At 44.8% G+C, this 23,797-nt stretch overlaps 1 protein-coding gene across 8 annotated transcripts in view; it reads left to right on the forward strand.

Annotated features, from left to right (window-relative positions):
• Positions 1–21,137, forward strand: part of LRRC28 (leucine rich repeat containing 28) — a 67,143-nt gene extending 46,006 nt beyond the window's left edge. For 5 of the 8 annotated variants that reach the window (XM_044444991.1, XM_044444989.1, XM_044444992.1 and 2 more), the window contains 4 exons: positions 6,586–6,688; positions 14,374–14,549; positions 18,080–18,239; positions 20,454–21,137. In XM_044444991.1, the coding sequence (XP_044300926.1) occupies positions 6,586–6,688; positions 14,374–14,549; positions 18,080–18,239; positions 20,454–20,526 (512 nt within the window). In that variant the 3' untranslated portion in view covers positions 20,527–21,137. Of the gene's footprint in view, positions 1–6,585; positions 6,689–7,681; positions 7,849–9,944; positions 13,668–14,373; positions 14,550–18,079; positions 18,240–20,453 lie in introns of those variants that run through there. The other 3 variants (XR_006416167.1, XR_006416166.1, XM_044444993.1) reach the window with 3 other exon arrangements.
• Positions 21,138–23,797: the final 2,660 nt, after the last annotated feature.

The following is a 23,797-nucleotide window of genomic DNA, read 5'->3' on the forward strand; positions in this document are numbered from 1 at the left end:
TTGGCGGATCGGGCTTCGGAGAGGGTGGATTTGACCTAGTCCTGAATGGGGTTGCACTCCCTCTTAGGGACAAGGTCTGCAGCTTGGGAGTGCTCGACCCGGAGCTTTCATTGGATTGGCGCCCAATCTATGGAATGCACTCCCCAGAGAGGTCCACCTGGCGCCGTCGTTATTTGTTTTTCGGCGCCAGGCGAAGACCTTTTTATTTAAGCATCATTTGAATTGTTAACAGTATTTGCTTTTATCTGGCCAGGGCGACTTCTTTTATATTGTTATTTATTTTATATTGTTATTTTTATATTGTTATTTTTGTACTTTATCTTATGTTGTGAGCCGCCCCAAGGCTTCGGCGAATGGGGCGGCATAGAAATGTTTTAATAAATAAATAAAAATAAAATAAATTATGCTTACGCTATAATATTATTCTGGCCATTCCTTGTTCCATTGACACCAACATGGTTGAGACTGTTGAAACTGGCATTAAATGCAAAGAAGGTTAAGGTGGCTTTGAGCTGTTGTAGTGCCTCTTTACTTCCTTTCAGGTTGTACTGACAGAGGCTAATTGTAATGCCTTAAAATTTCTGTCCTGCAAACAATCTGGCAATCCCGTTTTTGCATTTTGGAATAAGTATTGAAGCCTCAAGGCGAGCTTTTACTGAAGGGGTCAGTTATGTCTCAGAAAATAAATTCAGACTGTGGGCTTGGGTTTAAGAGCTATACATACATGAAAAGCTTTCTAGTCTGGCAACTGGTGTTGATGAAAGCCCTCCTTTCTTGCCCTGTGTAGGAGAGACTTCTTCACAGAGGGTTTTAACCATAGTCTGGTTTAAATGGTCACAGGTACATACACAAGTTGTCTTTCCACATGTTTGCAGTTCTGTTTTATAGATTCCACAGGCTGGTTGCAATTATATCTACTGAATGCATTAAAAAAATTAACCCACATGCTTAAAGGAAAAAAACATGCTTCAAAATTAGTCTTGGTGGTTTCTGGATGTGTAATAATGTGCTGATTGAGTTTAAACGAATGAATTCATATATTTAGACTGGCAAAATTATATATCTTATGGCCACAACATTTATTAGTTTGACTGCTCACAGCATCTCTTGTTATAGAAATGATTTTAGGCATTTCTTTATAATTCCCCTGACATTGGGCAAACTAATGGTGCTTGGACTAGTCTCAACCCACCACCTCGTTGCTCAACCTTTGCCCTTTGTGGCTGCTCATCAAAGCAAAGACGGGATATGTACCTGGGCCCAGGAGGTCATTAACGCTTCCCTGAGGGAGGGGAGGGTCCTCACCCTTTTGAAGGAGGCAGTGATCAGGCCCATCCTGAAGAGGGCGACCCTGGACCCAGAGATAGCCACCAATTATAGGCTGGTGGCTAATATCCCATTCTTGGGTAAGGTACTCGAGTGGGTGGTGGCTGGGCAACTCCAGGCTTTCTTGGAGGAAACTGACCAACTGGATCCATTTCCATTTGGTTTCAGGCCTGGTGATGGAACTGAAACTGCCTTGGTTGCCCTGTATCATGTCCTGTGCAGGGAGAGGGACAGGGGAAGTGTCCCTCTTGGTTCTCTTGAACCTCTCAGCAGCTTTCAATACCATTGACCATGGTATTCTTCTGGATAGGCTGACTGGGTTGGGAGTTGGAGGCACTGCTTTGCAGTGGTTCCAATCCTAATTGACTGGTCGATTCCAGAAGGTGATGCTGGGGGATTCTGGCTCTGCACCATGGCAGCTTTGCCAGGGAGTTCAACGGGGTTCCTTTTTATCCCCCATGCTCTTTAACATCTACATGAAATGGCTGGGAGAGGTCATCCAGAGGTTTGGGCTGCAGAGTCATCAGTACGCAGATGACACCCAGCTCTACCTCTCTTTCACATCTAATCCAGGTGAGGCAGTGGCTGTCCTTAACCAGTGTCTGGCCAGGGTGATGGGCTGGATGAGGGCCAATTAATTGAGACTTAATCCAGACAAGACAGAGGTCGTATTGGTAGGCAGTTCAGTCTTTCAGGTAAGTGATTTTAGCCCTGTACTGGATGGGGTTGCACTCCCCCTAAAGGACAGAGTATGCAGTTTGGGAGTGCTCCTCGACCCTGAGCTGTCCCTGGAGTCTCAGGTGGTGGCAGTGGTGAGGAGCGCTTTCATTCAGCTTCAGCTGATCCATCAACTGCATCCTTACCTGGATGAGCAGTGCCTAGCAACAGTGACCCATGCTCTGGGAACTTCCCAATTGGACTAGTGTAATGAGTTCTACATGGGGCTGCCTTTGAAAACAGTCCAAATACTTCGGTTGGTCCAGAACAGAGCAGCCAGGATGTTAACAGGGACCACCAGCTATGTAGCTAGTTCTCTGCCATCTTCCCTGGCTGTCAATTGAAGTCAGAGCCCAATTTAAGGTGATGGTGATGACCTACGAAACCCTGAAAGGCTTAGGAGTGTCTACTTCCCTTACTTCCCCGCCCCTTAAGATCTGGTCCATAGGTCCTTCTTCGGGAGCCCTCCTTGAAGGATATCTGGAGAAGGGCGGCACCCCGGCTATGGAATGTGCTCCCCAGAGAGGTTTGCCTGGTGCCAGCTCTATATTGGCTAACTCTATTCCTTTCAGCACCAGCCTAAAACCTTTTATTCACCCATTATTTTAAGGTTGAGTAGGTTTTAATGTGGGTTTTATTTATTGGATGCTGTGCTTTATTTTAGTCCGTTTTTATTGTACTGTTCCAAGACTGTTGTTGTCGGATGGGATAGAAAAGCTTTAAAGAAATAAATAAATCTCATAATATGGGAAGCCAGGGTCCTAAACTGAACCTGACTGGTGACTGATTCAGAACCAATAAAAGCAAATATTTCATCGCAGAACACATAATTAAAATATGGAATTTGTTAAATGTAGGAACAGTCACCATTACTAGCACTACTTTTTGTCTAACACTCTTTTGAATGGCTTTGAAAAGATAATATGCATTTTCATAGAGGAAAAGGGCATCAGTGATTACCAGTCTTGACATGAGTACAACAGCAGCCAGCCACCCAAATTTCCTCTGATACTGGTTGTTGAACCATCCTGGATTGTCATGTTCAAACAATGGCAACCAATCCCATTGTGGATTGCAGGAAATAGTTAGCAGAGAACAAAAACCCCTTGATTTTTGGCAGAATCCATTGTTTTATGTTGGTCCTTCAAAGGTAGGCAGCTACAAAGGACCAAAATTGCTGCCCAGTGTCCTGGTAAGGGTCTATTCTCAAAGTCCAGCTTCCACAGACATTGAACCAAGTAGACTACATGCTGTTTGCTTTGCATGTGCTTGATAGCTGCTAGTTGTCAAGCTATCAGTTGAAAAGCTAAGCGGCAAAGGATTTTCCCCCCAGAGAGGGATGCAAGTATCCCTCCCTTTCAGGTATGACCCTAATTTGTAGTTGTTCCCTGACTGTCTCAGTCCCCTCCACCTTTTTCACATTTCTTCCAGCCTATAGGTATTCCAGAAAGGAGAAATGTACACCCCACCCCTTTTGCAAGAACTTTGTTCTGACACTTCAACCAGCCTCTAGGGTTCTTATCCTTCAACCTATCTAGCTATTTTTTTTTCTGGACAGGGAAAAATAAAGCATGAATTTTGTGTATATTTTCCTTCTCCCAAAAAACAGCTAAATGTTGCTAGATTGACTGAAAGAAAAGAACATTAGAGTCTGGGTGAAAATGCCTCACTTTCAATTCAAGAATAGTTACGGGCAAACAAAACCACCACTGTCAAAGATGATGCACAGTTTATTGCATAGAGTGATGGCATATGGGTGCAGAATATAAACAAGCAGCATTCCCTGTTCCTGGGGCCTCATGAGTTCCCTGAATAGGCCAAGAGATGGTTCTTGGGCCTCCAGAGTTGCTTGGACAAGCAATACATCAATCCTTCTCTCAAAATCAAGAACAAAATACAGAGTCTGCCATATCAAAACACAGAGTCTTGCCATAGCCCCCCCTGCTCTGCCCCCGCCCCCAATCCCAGTTTCAGAAGCTGTCAGTATACATGGGCTCTAAGCTCCCTTTCTGGGACCATAGAAGGGACGAAGCTGGGTTAGTGAGGCCAACAGTCTCATTCTCACAGCAAAAGCAGTCCTTTCCCACAGAATTACTGGGAAAGGCAGCTTCAAGACAATTATCTCTGTGCTCTTCCTAACATTCTGAAGACAATAACAGCTTGGTGTGGCTCCAAGAAACTATCCTGTTTTTTTGGACATTGGCAGAGTTCACTTCACTACCTGTTGAACCCAAATAACCTTCTTTTCATTCTTCCAGTAGAGCCCATCCAGTAGAGGCAAGCAAAGTCAACCAAGAACTATTATGGCTCCTGCTGGTTGTGCTGTTTTATCAGTCGGTCTAAATTGCTTGTTTTCTGTTTTGTATTGTATTTTATATAGGAATCCACCTTGAGGTTGATTTGATAAAAGATGGGATATGTTAAAAATAAATTAAATGCTTAATATAGTGAAAGAGTAGCAGGCTTTTGTGCAGCATGACATTTGAGAGTGATGTTGCTTATTTATTATAGTCAATACTTTCTATTGTACTACTTGATTCAGAATTGATATGCCATTAGTTCTGTTAGAGTGGGTCTAGTACTCCCAAAATATGATAAAAAGATGATTTTATTGACCCACAGTTTATAACTTTCCTGTCTGCCTACTTTCACAGTAGGGTTAAACATACAAACTTTTGTTTCATCTTCAGCCATGTGGAATGCATATGCCAGTGCCTTCAGGTTAAAAACAAAGCAAAACAAAATCCTTGAATTGGGGTTTGTTCAGGACTCATACCATTTGGTCACTTCTAGAAGGAAAGCTTTGATCTCTTACTCTAGCAGAGGAAAGTGGAAATGTTTTAGCCAAACTACAGAGCCTTAAAAAGCCATATGAAAACAACCTTTGTATCTTCTGATGGACAACTTCCTTACTTCATGAGAAGGAATGTGTTCAGCAAAGAGCATTTGATCAGATGCTTAAATCTTAATGGCATCAGAAAGTGGTAAGAGCCACTCACATCAGCAACTACTGAACATTTAGAAAAGCTTGTGTGGTTTGGCTTGACACTACTTGTAGTCTGTTGGCAGACCGTCCAGATGGGAAAGGAGCACGTCCTAATGCAGCAAGTATACTGATCTTGCTTGCATGTGTCCATGTGTTTCTTAACTTCCCTAGGGTTTGTATCTGCAAATTCTCCTTAGTGACATAGAAGGGGAGGACTTAAAAACAAAAATAATTTCATCACCAACGAAAACAGCAGCTTAAATGAAACAGAAAAAGAGCCATGAACAAACGCCAGCAGGGGCAGTATATATTGCAAAAACTCACCAGATAGGGTGGGTGCCCTCCAGGTGTGTTAGACTGTAATTCATATCATCACCAGCCAGCTTGGCTGTAGGCCATCTCCAAAGGCCATGACACTCTGAGCAGGCCACCTGCTGTAACTATAAATCAGCATTCAGGCAGGACTATATCTATTTATTGCATTTTTACCCTGGCTTTCCTCCAAGGAGTTTAGGCAGGTATACATGGTTCAGCTCGCCCTACTTTATTCTCACAACAAGCCTTTGGGATAGCCTAGACTGAGAAAGAGTGACTGGCTCATGCAGAATAAGGATTTAGATAGGTACCTCCCCAGTCTTAGTTGTAAACTCTGGTCACTGGGCCATGCTTAAATTGGAGAAATACTCTGCATCGAAGTCATGGTGAAATCATTCATTGGTTCCTTACTCCCCAGCTGATTGTGGACCATGTCAGAATTGCTGGCATACGGTCAGCTGGCTGAATGGAAATGGCACCCCAAAGTTTTGTTTGTTCAAATCGAAGTTGAGCACCTTGCAAAAGGATTTTCTGAGCCCATGGCAAAATTTCATTCTTCAGATGGGACAGGCGTATAACTCTTGCTCAGGTTCCTTCTGTCTGACTTTACATTGTATCGACCAAGCTGATGAGGTTAGTTTGCCACTTAATGACTGACAATACCTCAGGCTTATATTTAAATTTTAAATAATGCATTTTATGAACAAAATAACCGCGAGATACACACTCCCGTGGTCTCTTAGCGTACATGTCAAGTCTTACTTGTTTTGGTCTTACAGGCTTGGCATGATGGCCCTGACAGGCAGATGAATAGTCTCTTTTTTCCCCAATAACAAGAGCAATTTAATCATAACATGTGCAGGAAGATACTTTTTTCTTTTATCTCTAGTATCATAATTGTTTGTCTTGGAATCAAACAAGCTTACTTACTGAAACAGACTTGGCAACTCATCTAAAAGAATTACGTAGAACTGAAATCTTGTATCATCCCTTTTTCCACCACGTTGTGTGACTCATATAATGTATCAAAACAGTACATGTGAAATGTGGAAGGGGATTGACTTCAGGATTAATTTTTTTTTAATAACATTTTTCTTATTTTGTATAACTTTTACGTATCTTGCTAATAAGGGTTTTTATTGATGTATTCACTCACACAGAGCCCAGTAGAGTTTTTAATTGTTTCAGATATCTCTGGCAAGAAAGTTAATTTATTTTCTTTTTTCCCCTCTTAAATCCAGATTTAGGTCGTTCCCGAGAACTGCAATATGTTTATATGGATAACAATGTTCACCTGAAAGGGCTTCCCTCTTACCTTTATAATAAAGTCATTGGTTGTAGTGGGTAAGTACATGAATTACATTGCTTACTTTATCTTTTGAGAGTTTTCAGAAATATAGGCTTTCCCCTTTGAGTGAAATTTTACTATGGATGATTTTTATTCATGACATGGTATTGCTTTGAAGAGATTATTTTGACTGCCAGCTCTCTCCAATTGTTCTAAATCTCCTGCACTAACCGTCTGAATACTGAATACTTCTAGTGCTAAGACTAGCTGTCTCATTCCTGACATTTTAGACCATTTCAGGTAATGAACATTGAACATGAAGTTTGACACCAATAGAAATCTTGTCTGAAAAAAATGCAGTTTTTATAAATATTTTATGATAATGTGCTCCATCACTACAGTATGTGTGTGTTGATGCATACCGTTATGTGGATTTTTCAAAAGCAAAATGCCTCACAATAGACCAACATTCTTTCTACCTGTATTTTTCATGCTGTATGGGCAGCATGCTAGATCTTATTTACTTTTCATATTAAGACAGTAATTTAGTGGCAGAACTTACTTCTTTAGCAAACTGAATAGCACATTATTTTAATGTGGACTAATACGTACTTTAAGAAGCATCTCTCTGTGTGCTTTCGGCACTGTTGGCAACACTTGAAAGCATGCCCATTAAAGAAAACAGCAATTGCAGATAAAAGCCCCTGTAGGTCTGAGTTGCCTCTGTCAGGTGATTATGCAAATAGGTCTGTGAATACTGTACAGTCCTCTTACACTGGAGAAAGAGAGTTTAAATCTGATTAAAAGGTGGATATTTGTAAGCAGCAGTTGCAGAAATGTACTTCATAGTCCTGTTGGCATCCTAGCATAGTCAGCCTGCAGAAGGTGAGCTTGTGCTTGGTGCTGTTGGATGAAGTCTTGCAAATTCTCTGACAAATGATCTTTATTATTCAAGTAGTGGAAAGAGCAAAATTCAGAACAAGTGCTTGCTGCTTCTTTTGCTTTGTCTCCTTAGATCATGACAATAAATGCATGCTATTCTTTCCTAGTGCAAAACAGCTTCTTGGAAGATGGAGAATGAATTTTTTTGGTCAAGTAATGTATTTGACACTGTTATTGGCTAGAGAAACGGGACTTGGCTTAGATTTAAATATGATTTTAAGCTATCATAAATGGATTTAAACATGGCTATGGAATGTTAAAAAATATGAGTAGGGGGCTGACCCAGTACGTCAGATGTATTTGATGATTGATGTTTTTAGTGTTAGTTTAAAAATCTTAATAAAATTTATTTAAAAAAATGTATTTGACACCTAAATTTTGTGGCCAGCTTATTAAACTCTGTCTTTGTAACAGTGGTCAAACTAGAGAGGTAATTCAGTTTTCACACACACACCCACAACCCACACACCTTGGGCTCCCCTGAGAGGGTTCATAGTTACTGAGACCCACCATCACATTTATCGCATGTAGAGTGGGGCAAGTCACAAACCTGGCAGTGCTACAGGGCAAGAAACAGCCGCGGGGGCCAGGCTGAACCAGTCACAAAATGGTGGCAGAAAGGAGTCCATCGCAGCTCAGCCCGTCAACACATAATGTTACTCTTCCAAGTGGCATTGTGGGGCAGAAAACGGTGCCTGCATGGCATCAGTGATGCTCACAGTCTTGCAGGGTCCGTGCGTGACCTTGACCATTCACTGTTTCCCAGCTGTTCTATTTCACCTGCTGTTTGAGTGAAGGTTTCCCTGTCCCCCTTCCCACAGCTCACTGCAGTGCCTCCCTGGCTGCCTTTACTGCCTTACCAACATGGCATGCTGCCATTTCCACCAGCACGGCAGTCAGGTGTAAGGTAAACCCGACATGTTTGGGCATAATGGTGCAAGACCTAAGCCGAAACAGTGATGGGGAGAAAATGACCCTCAGCCTCATACTTCCTGCTTTCGGAATTCATGCAGCTCTGCACTGCGAGTGTTCGTGCTGTTGCTGCTGGTGCAGCTGCCTCCTCCGCGCCGTTTAAATTGCAAGCACTACCACTTTGGGGGACACAAAGGGCAAAAGTGGGGCAGGGAGGCTAGAGCATGTGAGTCAGGCCTTTCTGGTACCATGGGTCCTTGCTCTTTTGCCTGCAGCAAACTATCGCAGCTGCCTTTCTAGAAAAAAAATATGAAATGCCTCTTGGTTTAAAAGTCAGTTTAGAAGTGGGCCAGCTGAAATCGGAGGTGGGGAGCTGTGCCCTTATGGTCTTTGACTTGGTCATGGTGATCCCACTGGAGTGCCTTCGACCTTGCAGGAGACTCCTGCTTCTCACCCTCCTTTGGCAGCTGCTGGGGCTCCAACAGCCACTCCCACTGTGCCACCCATGTTGGGCAGCATCCAAAAAGGAGAGGGTGAAGAAGGGGGCTAAGAGGGCCTGTAAGGTGTCAGATGCCAAGAAAATGGTGGCCAGGAAGGGCAAGGAGAAGCCCAAGAAATGGGCTTGATGTCATGCACCTCTGGTGTCATCTGTGCAGACACTCATGCCTGTGCTGCCAGTTCTTCCTGCTGGAGTTTCTGCACTGGTTCCTGCAGAAGTGCCTCTGTCAGTCCCCTTGACAGTTTGGGCTGAGCCAGCCGTGTGGTTCCCTTTCTTCCAAAGGGGAGATACACGATTCACCACCCTGAACTCTGGCCAGCCTGCCACCTCTCTCTCCACCTGTACTCCCTGCACCAGGAGCAGCAGCCCTTGATGCTACCACCAAGCCCAGGTCCTGGGTCTTCACATGGTGCCTTTTCTCCAGCACCAGCATGTGGTGTCAGCTTTTGGAATGGTCCAGGTCTTCACTGCCAACCAGGAACCAGGAGCCCTGCTGGGTGCTGCTGCCACCAACAAACTCTCACTACCGCAATCACCCTTGGGAGTGGAGACCCACAGATCCACGATATTACCAGTGGGGCTCTCGCCCTATTGCACAGGGGTACCATGAGTGTCTGTTCCTGCAGCTCAGTTTCTGGTTCCTGTGATCCTGTGCGATCCAGCTGCCGGTTCCTGTGCCTGTGCACACAAGGTCTACCCTGCCTTGACAGCCTTCCTCACCATCTGACCATTTGTTGTTGTTGGATCCTGCTGATTATGTGTCCTATTCAGACCAGCTGCCGATCTATGATGACTTGATATCTTCTTTGCCTGAAGACATCTGGAATGCAGGTTTTCCATTACCTGGATGACTGGCTTCTGGTTGCCCCATTCCAGGAAGATCTCTTGGGCTCCATCTGGGACACATGCAAACTGGGGTGTGCATTAACACCAAGAAATCTGTGCTTTTCCCCTCCTAGTTGGAGTGAGGCTAGACTCCATAATGGCACAGACATACCTTCCAGGGGACTGCTCACAGCAGTGGAAGCTGTGGATAGCTTCACAGATCCAGGTTGTGCCCAGGATGATGGTGAGGTGAGTGCAACAATTCCTGGGGCTTAAAGCAGTGATGGTCATGATTGTCCGGGTTGCAAGGATATAGATGTGGCCACTGGAACTCTGGTTCATTTGATCCGGAAGCGCCTGGTGTTCAGCTCTAGCAAGCCTCTCCTTGTGGACCCGCCAACACAGACTGGCAGACAGGGTTGCCTTCACACCCAAGGAATGGGACCTGACTCTGACGACAGATGTGTCATGTCTGGGATGGGAGGTGTGCTGTGCTAGAGGAAGGACTCAGGGACTGTGGGACTGGAGGGAACGTATCAACTACCTGGAGCTCCTTGCCGCCTAGAAAGCACTGATCACTTTCCAGCTCCTCCTCGGGGCAAACACGTTTGGGTCACTTTGGACAACACTGCAGTGGTGTTCTACCTGAACAAGCAAGGCGGCACATAATCTTCATCCCCAACCTGTCTCATACTGTAGATCTGGGGCTGGTGCCTGGAAATTACTGTCCTGGCCATCCACTTGGCCAGGACCAACAACATCATGGCAGATGCCCTCAGCAGGAAGCCCAGGAGAACCCGTGAATGGAGACTTGGGGAACCCTGTCTGTGGACTTTTTTGCCACTCCAACTTACATGGAATGCTCCTGGACTGAGATCAGCCAGGGTTCAATGGAAGATACTTTCCTTCTTCACTGAGAAGGAACCTTGTTCTACCTGTTCCTGCCATTTCCATTGATCACCAGGATGCTAACCAAGATCAGGAGAGAGGGCACTCCTGCATTCTCATCACTCTGTGATGGCCCCATCAGGCATTGTTTGCTCACCTTCTCCGCCTGTCCAGCTGCAAGTTCATCCGTCTTTCAATAAGACCAGACATCATCTCTCAGGGCCGAGGGATGGTCCTTCACCTGGACACTGGGACCATCTGTACAATGGCATGATGGATTGCTTGGTAGATGGGAGAACCTTCTCTGTTCCTGGAAAATACAAGTAATCCTGGATGCAAAGCCAAATGGAGCAACTTTACAGCCTTTGTCTGGAAAGAAGCCTTCAATCCACATCAGACATCCATGTAACAGATCATCAGCTTCTTCCACACGCTCCACACCAGAGGCCTGAAACCATCCTCCATCAGAGTATATCTGGCAACATATCTCTTCCTTTCATGAGACAGTCAATGGTTTCTCCATTTTCTTGCATCCTCTGTCCTGTCAGTTTCTTAGAGGTCTACACAACCTGTTCCTTTGTGCTGGAATGGAGCCTCTTGGGGGTCCTGCAGGCTCTTATGAAGTTTCCTTTCAAGCCTTTGACCACCATGGACTTACGTCTTCATTTCTGGTGGCGATCACTTCTGTCAGGTGGGCAAATGAACTTTGTACGTTGTGCATCGATCCATTGTTCCTTATTTTCCATAAGGACAAGGCAGTTCTGCGACCTGTCCACACGTTCCTCCTGAAGGTCAGGTCATGATTCCACCTGCACCAAGAAAGTGTATTCGCAACATGCTCTTCAACACCATCCACCCCAGTGGAATCAGCCCTGGGTATGCATAGGGTGCTGGCATCGGTCCCATACTGAACCCTTCCAAGAGTCCCAGTGACCTTTTGTTGCATATCGGGTGAATGGTCCAGAGGTAAACCCATCAGCCCCCAGTGACTCACTCACTGGCTCACTGAAACCATCAAACTGGCCTACCAGTGGGCTGGGCTGCACCTCTCTGAATGACCAAGGGCACTTTCTACCAGAGTTATGGTGACATCTTTGGCACTGCATGCCAGCATCCTACTGCAGGACTTCTGCAGAGCAGCAGTGTGGTCCACTCCATCTGCCTTCCTCCGGCACTACTAGCTCAGTGTCCACGTCAGGCAAGATTGCTCCTTTGGCTAAACTGTCCACTTGGTGGTCCTCAGCTGGCGACATCAGCCTCCCTCCATTTTGAGGTAAGCTCTCTCATCGCCCATGTGAGTGATGCACAGAGATCACGAAGAAGGAAGTACGGTTACTTATCTGTAACTGAGGTTCTTCAAGTGGTCTTCTGTGCATTCACACAACCTACCCACTGGCTCCTGCCTGAATGAGTTTAGCTAGGAAAATCTTTCCAACAAGCCCTGTGCAGAGCCTATATATGTGAATGCACAGGTGACCACTCGAAGCATGTCGGTTACAGGTAAGCAACCTTACTTTATGCTACCATCCACAGGCTTCAACAAAAGCAGTCCGTGTAGTTTGTCTATTTGTAGTTAAGTCCTCAGTCTTGGGAAATGTCCTCCTCCTCCTCCTCCTCCTCCTCCTCCTCCTCTGCTGTCTCAGTGCCCTCCTGCCCATCTCAGAGCTTCTAGGCACCAGTGGCTTCCTCCCCCGCCCTGTGGCTGCCATAGGATGGGGATGGAGGCTGTTGGGACACTGTGCCCCACACATGGTCCTGGCCTCCCTTTAAGGAATAGGGATGTGGAAGATTTCATTGTCTTTCCTGTTTTGTTCAGGGTCTGCAGACCATATAACTTATCCTTGACTGAGACTTGCTTCATGATTGAACCTCAGTCTTCTGTTCCCAGCTTTTTCAGAAGCACAGATTCCCAGTCTCAACTTCTTTTTTCATTTATGCCATTTAATCCTTTGAATCTCACATTCATTCTAGAGTACACCAAACTCTAGAAAATTCACAGTTGGGTATGTCTTTTTCAGTTTCCTTCTCAGACACTGCCTTGCTCTTTCAACTATGATCTCCCCGAATAAATTTTTTTGTGTACATTGCCACTTTTGCTTAAATCATTTGTGGCCCTAGAGTCGATTGTGTTCATCCTAGCCTTCTGGATAAGCCATCACACTACTAGGCTTTGAAGAAAGTTTTGTGTGTAGCTGTCTGACATCTGTTGAGATTAATGAAAGTTGATAAACTCACATTGGGATTGTCATGCTGGAACGTCTTAGCACGTTTTTGTGTGGATACACCAAAGTAGCTTGACTTCAGGGATTGTGTAGCCTATTACTATGGTTTCTAATTCCTGATGCATGATGTTGGGCAGATTTTATGCATGCTAGAAGGTTACCAGCTGAGCATTCTTCCCAACTTGGCTGCTTTAATCCAAGAAATCCTCCATCTTTCCTGAGCTGTATTGGCAGACTTTGCTATGGTTTCCTTTTCCATGGAACCCAGGCAAGCCATGCTTCGAGAAAACGCTCTAAGAAGAGAAACATGCTGCACAGCATGGTCGCAATTCACTAGTGCTTAATAGCTCTAAGAAAATTAGTTTTATTTTCCTGACACATTAGTTGGAAAACCTTTGATCTCTCTAAGCTGTTTGATCCAAAATATGTAAGGTAAGAAGCATGTCTATTCTGAATTTGCCCTGTAAATACAACAAGGCAAAGCAGCTTTCTGCATTGTGCTTTATATGGTTACACAGAAGGTACTTTGAAGAATCTTCATAAAAATACAAAGTCTGAATGCAACAGACACAGAAAGCAATGTGTGGAAGCAGTACAACTCTTCAGAGGTACATGAACCAAACCCCCAGCGTATAGTATGTTCAGCAGCCCTCCAACAAGAGGACGGAAAGGATGTAGTTTGGGTCAGTCACTGACTCTTAACCTAACCTACTTTACAGGGTTGTGAGAAGAGAGGAAGAACACTATGTAAGTTTCCTTGGGTTCCTTGCAAGAGAAAAAGGGTGGGATATAAATTTGATGAAACAACAGATCTGGTGTTCCATAGATTTTTCAGAAAATAAATCACTATGAAGCAGTGTTTGGCCCATAAAAACTTCTGTGGGGACCTTGTTAAATTTTTGGATTGGGGTGTGCAGTCCAGTGGGAGCATAGTCCTATTGAAACACTCATTAAAGCAATACTTTCATTGGAAAGAGAAAAAGATTGTGCTTATGCACGACTTGAATTCATGGGCTTTTGCAGGTGGACTTGGTTTGTGGCTTTGCTCCCATAGGCCTAGCTCTCACTGATGTGCCTGTATCTAAGCTGTGTGTGCACCGGCTGTAGGTGGGACATGACTAGAAGTTCCTCCATCTAAAATAGATGACCTGCACACACAAAGGTTCTAGCTTGACCAGGAGGAGGCTAAGCTTGAGCATTCCTCTGCATTTTGTCTTGTGTATGGAAGACAAAGCATAGAGGATGTACTGATCTCCCAGCTGCAGCCTGGAGTGCTACAGTCAAGACTCATGTTTGCCACCATGGGGAGAGAAGGCCCAACAAGGGAACTTCTGTTTGTGGAAAGCATGGCCTGACAAAAGGCAATGATGTATTGTTTAGGTGGCTTGGACGTTGACGGCCTGTGACATTTCCTTGCTCTTAAACAAATCTCCTTCCCTGAATGTTTCTCCAGCTGTGGTTCTCCTGCTCTCCAGTCAGAGGTGAAGCTCCTCTCCTTTTCCTCGGGACAGTTGACAGTTTTCCTCCCAGCGGAGGTGAAGTCCATAGGGACAGAGTTGGACCACGTGCTGCCCTTGCAAGAGGTGGCCATGCGGATGCTGCATAAGACGTACTGCAGGCTTTTAAAAGGTAGCTGTGCTGTGGCTGCATTACTTGAGCTGGTCAAACTCCTATCTAACTCAGCTCCTTAAAGAAGCAGCTGCAATGTTTCTTTATATTATTATCACTGCCTGTGTCCTTACAGATGAAATACATAAGGAAAGTGAGGACTGTGGGAAGTTAAAAAATGAGATGCCAAGCCCAAAAGATCATGCAGAAAAGAAGAACTGGGAAATGCTTTAGAAAGAAGTTGCAATTCAAGCACCTTAATTTTAAACTGTGTAGATGGGAGAGTCAAGATAAATATCCTGGAGAGGGATTCTTTTGATGGGAAATAAGGATGTGAGAGGTTGAGAACTAAAATGCAGTTTAACAAACACATTTAAGCTGATAGAACAAAGAAAACAGGGAGGAAGGAGGAACATGAAGCGATATGAAGATCTAGGACACTCAGAAGTTAAGCAAGAAGCTTACATTGAAGAGAAGAAGCTTACAGCAAGTGCTCAGAGATCAGCATTGTACTTGAAGCTCGTAGCCTTTCATTGTGCCATACAATTTTGCAGAGTTTGCAAAACCCCAGTCCAGTGGCATCCCAAGTCACATTTGTGAAGAAGCCTAAAAAGGCAGGCAAGTGTTCTGCTTCGGAGGTAAAGGGCATTTAGGGGCCTTTTCTAGTGCATAGCCTGGAAAAGATGGAAGCCTTTTCACAGTCCACGGCAGAGAAGCAACCGCCTTCTAACAGAGGGAGTGGAGAAGCAGAAATAATGCTGTTCCTGAGGCAAGAGGCAATGCATCGTCCAACAATGCAGCCCCTTCCCAGGCAGCTTCAGAGCTGGCAAGCTTGTTAAGCATGAGGCAGAAGAAGCGCTCAGAGCCTGTCGGCCGTTGTGGTACAACGTGACAGCTGAGCTGCTTTAGTTCTGCCCCAGTTCAGGCTTTTTGTTGAAAACTGGCCTGTGGCTTCTCTGTGCTTTGCATCGTGCTGCCCCATGGGGCCTCAGCTTCCGACAGAAACTTGAGCATCGAGCCAACAGAACGTCCCTAGACGTTCATGGACTCTCATTTTGGGCGGGCTAGGAAGGAATGAATAAAGTTAGCAAACAAATTATTTTGCCAAGAAAATTGTATGAAATAAAATTCAATCTCTGGTACTCAGTATTTCTTTGCAGGAGTGAGTTTTATTAGACCAGCAGTGGAACATTGGCCTAGAACTATGTAGCGCATACTGTAGAGAATTTGGCTCTGCTCTGTAGTAAGAGAGCTTGCAATTAGTAATCTCATGCACTTACAGTGGTGGTTATTTTCAGGGAAAGGTCACTAGTTGGTTGGCGAGTTATTACCTGATACTTAATTACCTTAGAAATGGTCTGAGTTTTATCACTGCATTTGCTTATCACTGCAAGGGGTTCTTGGGATGTAAGGCCACAAACCTAGTTTTTAAAGTGTAGACCTATTTATGTTAAAGATTATTTTGATTTTGTCATCCCTCGGCGATGGTTGCACAATGAACTCCCATGCAGAATGGAATGGCTCTCATCCTGACACACAAACCAACTGACACTTCATAATGTTATATCCTGAACTGGAGAGGTTTTGGGTGGAAAGAAAGTCCACCAAAGAATTTTGCAAGTCTGAGTGAATCAGGATATTCCCCTTATTTCTCTATCTATCTATCTATCTATCTATCTATCTATCTATCTATCTATTTAAAGTTTTTATATGCCGTCCCCATTGCTACATAGCCTTGGAACAGCTCACATCAACAAAAAAATAAATAAAACAGCACAATTACAATTAAAAATGGAAACACACTGGCTGCACAATTAAAACTATAAATATTAAAAATTATTAAAATACTGTTTGAATACAACGGTCTAGGCCTGGCACCGAAAAACAAATAACGGCGCCACGCAGACCTCTCTGGGGAGCGCATTCCACAGATGGGGTGCCACCGCAGAGAAAGCCCTCCTTCGGTTACTTTGCTTCCTAATATCTCTTACGGAAAGCTCCCAGAGGAGAGCCCCTACTGCCGATCTCAAGGGGTGGGAGGGCAAATATGGCCACAGGCATTCCTTCAGGTATCTGGGTTGCAAGCTGTTAAGGGCTTTATAAGTAATTACCAACACCTTGAATTGAGCCCGGACTTCGATGGGAAGCCAGTGAAGCTGGTAAAGGATGGGTTATATGAAAATAACGCCCAGTCCCCGTCAGCACCATCTGAAGTATCCAGACTGTCTTCAAGGGCAGCCCCACGTAGAGCGCGTTGCAGAAATCCAATCAAGAAGTAACCAATGCATGCATCACTGTCGCTAGGCAGTCGTCCTCCAGGTAGGGACGCAGCTGATGGATCAGCTGATGCTGAAGGAAAGCGCTCCTCGCCACCGCCGACACTTGAGCTTCCAAAGTCAGCTCCGGGTCGAGGAGCACTCCTAAGCTGCGGACCCTGTCCTTTAGAGGGAATGCAACCCCATTCAGGACAAGATCCAAGTCACCTACCCAGGAATTTGAACCACCTACCAGCAGGACTTCCGTCTTGTCTGGATTGAGCTTCAGTTTATTGGCCCTCATCCAGCCCATTACCTTGGCCAGGCACTGGTTCAGTACAGCCACTGCCTCACCTGGATTGGTTGAAAAAGAGAGGTAGAGCTGGATATCATCAGTGTACTGATGATTCCGTAGTCCACACCTCCGGATGACCTCCCAGCGGTTTCGTGTAGATGTTGAAGAGCAAGGGGGACAGAATAGACCCCTGTGGAACTCCATGGCATAGCTGCCATGGCACAGAGCCAAAGTCCCCCACCTTCTGGAATCAGCCGTTGAGATAGGAGCGGAACTACTGCCAAGCAGTGCCTCCTACTCTCAACCCCCTTAGCCTATCCAGAAGGATACCATGGTCAATGGTATCAAAAGCTGTTGAGAGGTCCAGGAGGACCAACAGGGACGCACTCCCCCTGTCTCTCTCCCCGCACAGGTCATCATACAGGGTGACCAAGGCAGATTCAGTACCATACCCGGGTCTGAAGCTGGACTGAAATGGGTCCAGATAATCAGTCTCATCCAAGAGAGCTTGGAGTTGTCCCGCCACCACCTGCTCCAGCACCTTGCCCAAAAACGGGATGTTGGCCACCAGTGTATAATTGGCGGCCATCTCTGGATCCAGGGATGCCTTCTTTAGGACTGGCCTGACCACCGTCTCCTTTAGAGGTGCAGGCAACCGGCCGTCCTTCAAAGAAGCGTTGGTGACCTCCTGGATCCAGGAACCAATCCCGTGTTTGGCTTTGGATAGTAGCCATGATGGGCAGGGGTCCAGTACACAGGTGGTGGTACGTACTCGTCCAAGCACCTTGTCCACGTCATCAGGCCACAATAACTGAAACTCATCCATCAAACTCATCCTTACCTCCTGTGTTGCTCTGCTTCATTCTAGGGTGCCACCAGAACTCCTGTTTTCTTTTTGTCAAGTATGCACAGTTCTTAAAACACACATGAGATATATCTTGCCTTTGTTAAGACACCTGTGAATATATTTTGAAGTCATTACCTGTTTTTTCTCACTCTAGATTTGAAGTTCCTGACTCCAATCACTTTACCCAGAAGTCTCTTGGAATTGCTGCACTGCCCGTTGGGACATTGCCACCGTTGTAGCCAGCCCATGTTTACTATTGTCTATCCAAAGCTCTTTCCCTTGAGAGAGACACCGATGGCTGGATTGCATCAGGGGTAATTATAGGGAAAATTACTTTGGGGCTTCAGACCTTAACACAAGGGCTTCAGTTAGACAGAAATGTATCTACATAGGGCTACCATTGTGCTTTTCGGATGAGACTGTAGATATTAAAAATCTCCTTTCGAGGAGGAGGAGGAGAGGAGGAGAAAGAGAAATATCTTTCATTTTATGCATAGGACTCAAGTATCTACGCTGCTTGCACACTGCAACTGTACAGCTCATTGTACATCATCACTTTGAAACTGAAAGCTGTGGAGCTTCCCTCTCTTTCACAATGATCAATTTGCTATAGTAACTTAATTTGCATACAGGTTTCTTGGAATTTGTTTTCCTTTTATAGACTGACTTGCTCATCGGTTGGGAAGGGACGTAGTAGCACAATTTTGGCAAGGAGTCAACATTTTAAGATATGGGAAAAGGAGAGGAAGATTTGCAGACTTCAGACATCCTTGGCATCCGGATTTCCTGTGCTTTTACCAAGTGTCCACACATCATCCTTTTTTCTTCTTCAAAGTTGTGAGAGCTAGAAGCTTCTCTGTCTTAAAGTGCTGATATTTTTGAAAACTAAAAGAAGCCATCGGTGTCTGAAAAGCTGTATGTGATTTTGTTCCATGTGCTAGTCAAACCTTATTCCCCTTTCCTGTACTAAGAAATGGCCTGTATTCTGTTAGGTGAACAGGAAATACTGGCTGTACTTTGATTCCTCTTCAGAGGTTAAAACAGCTACCCATTTGTAACTTGGAGATTGTGCCCCTCATTAATTGCTCTTTGGTAATTAGAACAGCCATGCAGCAATTTGTGGCTGCTTCTCAACCTGAAAACGTGATGGAGAGCAGCAGCCATCTTTGCAACACGGCTTTCATCCTCACATGAAAAGAAAGAACGCCCACTTATATTCATGAGTCCTTTGTGTAAAACTCCAGAAAGGGAGAAGGGAGAAACCTAGTTTTTGCATCTTTCGTCTCAATCTTGCCTATTCTTTTCTTGCTAAGAGAAAGGCCCAAAGTTTTTTGTTCTTTGCATGTCTGGCTCAAGAGCCAAGTTTTCCTCATTCTCAAGAGTGCTTTTAAACTTTTCTGCAGAGAATCATATTTTAAAATGTAAGCAGGAAAAGTTGCTTCTAAGAGCCAGCCACTTCCCCACACCCTCTGCCCCCGGTCAGGCCATGATAGTCTCCCGCCTGCTCATACCAGGGATGGTGCTAGCAATAGAAAAATGCTCCTCGAGTCTGGCGCTTCCACAGCTGACATCCTGCTTAACTTACAATTTTAAACAATATTTGTTCAGCAAATCTATTGGCTGGCCTAGGGCAAGAGTGTAGTACTACAGGCCCCGTGGCCATGTCCAGCCTGCCTGGAGTCCCAGCCTTAGTCCTGAGATAGCCAGGAAAAGTCAGGGGGGCTCTTGCTGACTGCCGTGGACTGGGTACTTCTGCCTGTTGACAACTTGTTTGGAAATCTCCCTGAAGTACATGCCACAGTTGAAGCCTGTGCATTTGTGCTCATCCATTAAATTGGTTGTGTGCTGGAGAAAAGGGGAAGCAGGAAGCCTGGAGAGAAACATCAGGTAGCTGTGTCTGAGGGCCCTGAAATACCCAATGGCATCACGACTGTAAGGGAAGCTTAGAAAGGTGCATTCAGTGTGGGAGCTTATGAGCCCAGCAGTGCATTTGCTGGCACGTAACCCAGAATAGGCGAGCAGACGTCATCGGACACTAAGGGAGGAGTTGGTGGCACCACGACTCGGAAGAGCACCCTTGCAAGTTGCACGGAGATCGGTGCCCCTGTAAACAGATCTTGCCTTTCTCATAAACGAACGTGGAAGTGGAATGCTAACTAAAGCAGGGGATGTACTGCGGAATCTCATGCAGACTGAGCTAGCTTTCAGTTCCCCGAAGAACCTGGGCTTGGGGGATGACATGATTTTCCTGAAAGGAATCTAGAAATTATCCAGATGTTTTCCTTCATAGCAATGAAACCTGTGATAGTGTTCAGCTGAACTTTTTGTATGTTGACAGAGGAAAACCTCTTGCTATTTTTACAAACTCAGATATTTTGTGTATTTAGTTTACCAGGGCTTAATCTTCCCTCCTAATTTGTTTGCTTTTTAGGTATCCAGAAAAGTTGTATTTATGGACAAGAGCCAGTGTTTTAATCTTGAGCTGACAACTGCTCTCTCTCTCTCTTCTTCTTCTTCTTCTATTCCAGGAGGACAACTGTTAGTTTTGTGGCATACTGCTGTTCCAGCCAGTGTCTGCAGACTTTTGACCTATTGAGTTGATAAACACTTAAAGCTGTTCAGGAGCAGTGCCAACTCAAAGCTGCATTAGAGTGTGTCTCCTGGTGATACTGGAATATTGTGAGTGTGTGTCTGTTGTGTGTGTGTGCGCGTGCATATGCACATGCATATGCCAAAGCAACATGAGTTGGGCCCTCCCTCTGAGAACTGCCAGAATCCAGCACCCCCATCAAACTTGGATGGAAGACAGGAACTCTCTTGGAAACATTCTCATGGTCCGGCTTTAGAGAACATTAACACCTTTGGGTTTTTTCTTCCAGCAAAATATAAACCAAACAAACATGCAAGTGAATGCTCTTGTAGGACGCTCTTGTGTCTTGCATGTAAGGATTCTGGCTGTATTCATGCACAACCTCATTCAACATGATTTCAGCCACTTGGACAACACTGTTTTGTTTTGTTTTTAACACTGTTTGCAATACTTGTAATATCTTTATGACTTTGCTACTTGGCCCTGTGCTACCTATCCTTTTAAGAGCATCCATTTAAGGTAACAGTTTATTAGTGCTGGTAAATCTCCCCCTTCCCCTGCCCCAATGTTCCATTCAGGATCAAATTAGTGAGACTAATAAATCTACTTTTGAAAAACTGTCCTTTCAGTATAACATTTGCTGTAGGCTGCCCGCAAGTGGGTGGGTAAGGAAACACTTCCCCCTGGTTGCATGGCTGAAACTTTGAGGGGACGGCAGCAGGAAACCCCAGGAAGCAGGTCTCTTGGTGATGACTCCTTTTAAATGACTCTGCGTTGTTGCAGTCGATCAGGGTTTGAACATGGCAATAGGATAGGTGGAGTAAAAAGCCTGGCAACTTCTCTTGCTGTGTGCACTTTAAAAGAAACTTTAAAAGCAATGCAAATGCTAATAGAGCTTGCAGTAAGGTGGAAAATAGTGCGGACGCTGTAAGGATAGCTCCAGTGCTTCAGTTGGTCTGACATCAGGAGGGGCCTCAAAAGGGAGCCTGAAATTAACTCACTTTTTCCTAATGTTATGTTTTAGAGGGCTGGGATAGCATTTTAACATGCTTGTGCTCAAGAAGTACCTCGCAAATATTATTACTGCCCTGAGGATTCTTTCTTGGAATCTCTGCTTAGGCTCAAGGCGTACAAGCCAGCAGGAAGCTGGGAATGCAGGCGTTACTTTAATTTTCAAAACAAAAAAAGGAGCGTAGCACATTTCTACTTAAATGGTTGACAGATACTGAATTTGTCATTAATGCAATTGTTGTTAGTATCATTGCTGGCCACAGATGGGTTCATGTTTCGACATGGCCAGTTCTTTTTTTGTCGTCGTCATTGTGTTTTAGGCAGTTAACAGTTTGGCAGGTCAGAGCAATCTTTAACGTGGCATGGCGGAGGAAGGTGGGAATACTTGCATGCACCATAAGGACTCAAGGGCAACGTGGGGTGGGGCGGGGTGGGCATGAGCAACATATGAACAAAATGGCCTCCTCTTCTGGCAACTCTGATGTATGACTGGTTGACAAAAGCAGAGAGGTTCCTCTTCCATCAGGCGCTTTCATGGACTACAACCTGCTTCATCAGATGCTGTCAGTGGAACACCTACTTGAACAACTAAAGCAGTTGAGTCAGTAACCCCTGAGTTTGTAAAGAGCAGTCTAGCCCAAAATCTTACCGTCTTCCATCATAGTTACTCTTCAGCCAAGCTTCCATGACATTATTTTATTTGTTCGTTCGTTCATTTATACACGCATTTATAGGTTGCCTACAACTGCTGACACCTTCCTAGGTGACTTAATTATGCAGAATGAGTGGGTAAAATCCAGAACTTTTTGAGTGTAGAGGGTGCTCCATGCAGTTGTGTACTTCTGTGCGAAGAAATTCCTTGAACTTTGTGAACTAGCACGGTAGGGAGGCATCTCAGAAACACCGGGCTGCCTATCACTGCTGCTCCCCTGGAACAGAACCTTATGAGGAATTTGACTTGGCTCATGACCAGTTTGGGTCACGACCAGAGTCCTGGAACGGATTAAGTTCATGAGCCAAGGTACCACTGTACTGAGCATCTCTGACTCTTCCAACAGGCAGGGGAGGGTACAGTAGCTTTGCCTGTTCCTGCTTCCACAGGAAGGAGCCAGGCTCTGGGCAAATTCTTCAGAAGAGCGAAGAAAAGTGCCTTGTGCAAGGAAGGAATCGCCCTCATCTTACTACTTTTTTAAAGCTTACTAGGCTTAAAAAGAAATCCACCTGGTGATTAGCGGTAGAGGACCAGCTCCTCATTAAGTGCTAACTCTTCCTTGCAAGCAAGAAGTTATTCCCACATTTTGATTTGTCCATCGCTTATTCTCCTTGGAAGGACAGAGAAAGACAAGGCTGAAACGGGAGCCCTTCGGAACGCTGCAGAAATTCCTCCGTGTTGGGAGAGAGGTCTGCATTCTGCTAAATGCACAGCTGCTCTCCAGGCACACAGATGCATCCGTGGTCTCCCACGGAAAAGTCCTCGCTGAAGCTTGGCTTTAAATGCACTCAACATTCCTAAACATGCCACCTCAAAATGAAATAAAAATGAAACAACATGTATGCATTCTGCTCCTTATACGTCGAAGCCTCTTTGATAGGCTGCTTTAAAAAAAAGATGGATAGGTGGCCAGCAAAATGAAAAAATAGATTGAAATTAGCCAAACTATGTCTGGTAATGATTCAACTAAGCAAAATGACAAAATTCCCTCCCTTTTAAATGAGAGTGATGCTGAGCATTCATAATGAGATGCGTGGTTGCTGCATTTGAGCTGCCAGCATGCTCATCCTGTAGCCCCCCAAAAGTCCTGTTGCTGCCACATCAATGTAAACAGCTCTTGTTCTAAATGATTTGTAATATCAGTTTGACTCACATGCCATGTGCTTAATTCCTCATTGCTCACAGGTGTGATTGAATTAAGAAATGAGGTTTTTGAGTGTTTCCAGAAGATGTTTCTTTTTGGTAATAAGCACGCACTCTGTAGGTGGAATGAGAAACACTAGGTTTCACTTGCAGGGTGACTTGCAAGAGAACTTGCAAATGGTAAGCGAATGCAGAAAGAAATGTTCGTTTTTCTTTGCAGATATTAGGCCTTGAAAATCCAAGGATGGCTATTGCTTTTAAATACTTTTTGTGGGATTCTTTTTTAGATTTTAGTAAATGAGAACTTGTCCCACAAATCAAAATTGCCAGGCCAGAAAGCAGTAGAGTACTAAAAGAATTTTGATCCATGCTTGACCCAAAACTCGGGTGTTTCTAAGGTGAAGTAGAAGGCATTC

The sequence above is a fragment of the Varanus komodoensis genome, unplaced genomic scaffold (genome assembly GCF_004798865.1).
Source record: "Varanus komodoensis strain SLA01 unplaced genomic scaffold, ASM479886v1 scaffold46_3, whole genome shotgun sequence".
Lineage (NCBI taxonomy): Eukaryota > Metazoa > Chordata > Lepidosauria > Squamata > Varanidae > Varanus > Varanus komodoensis.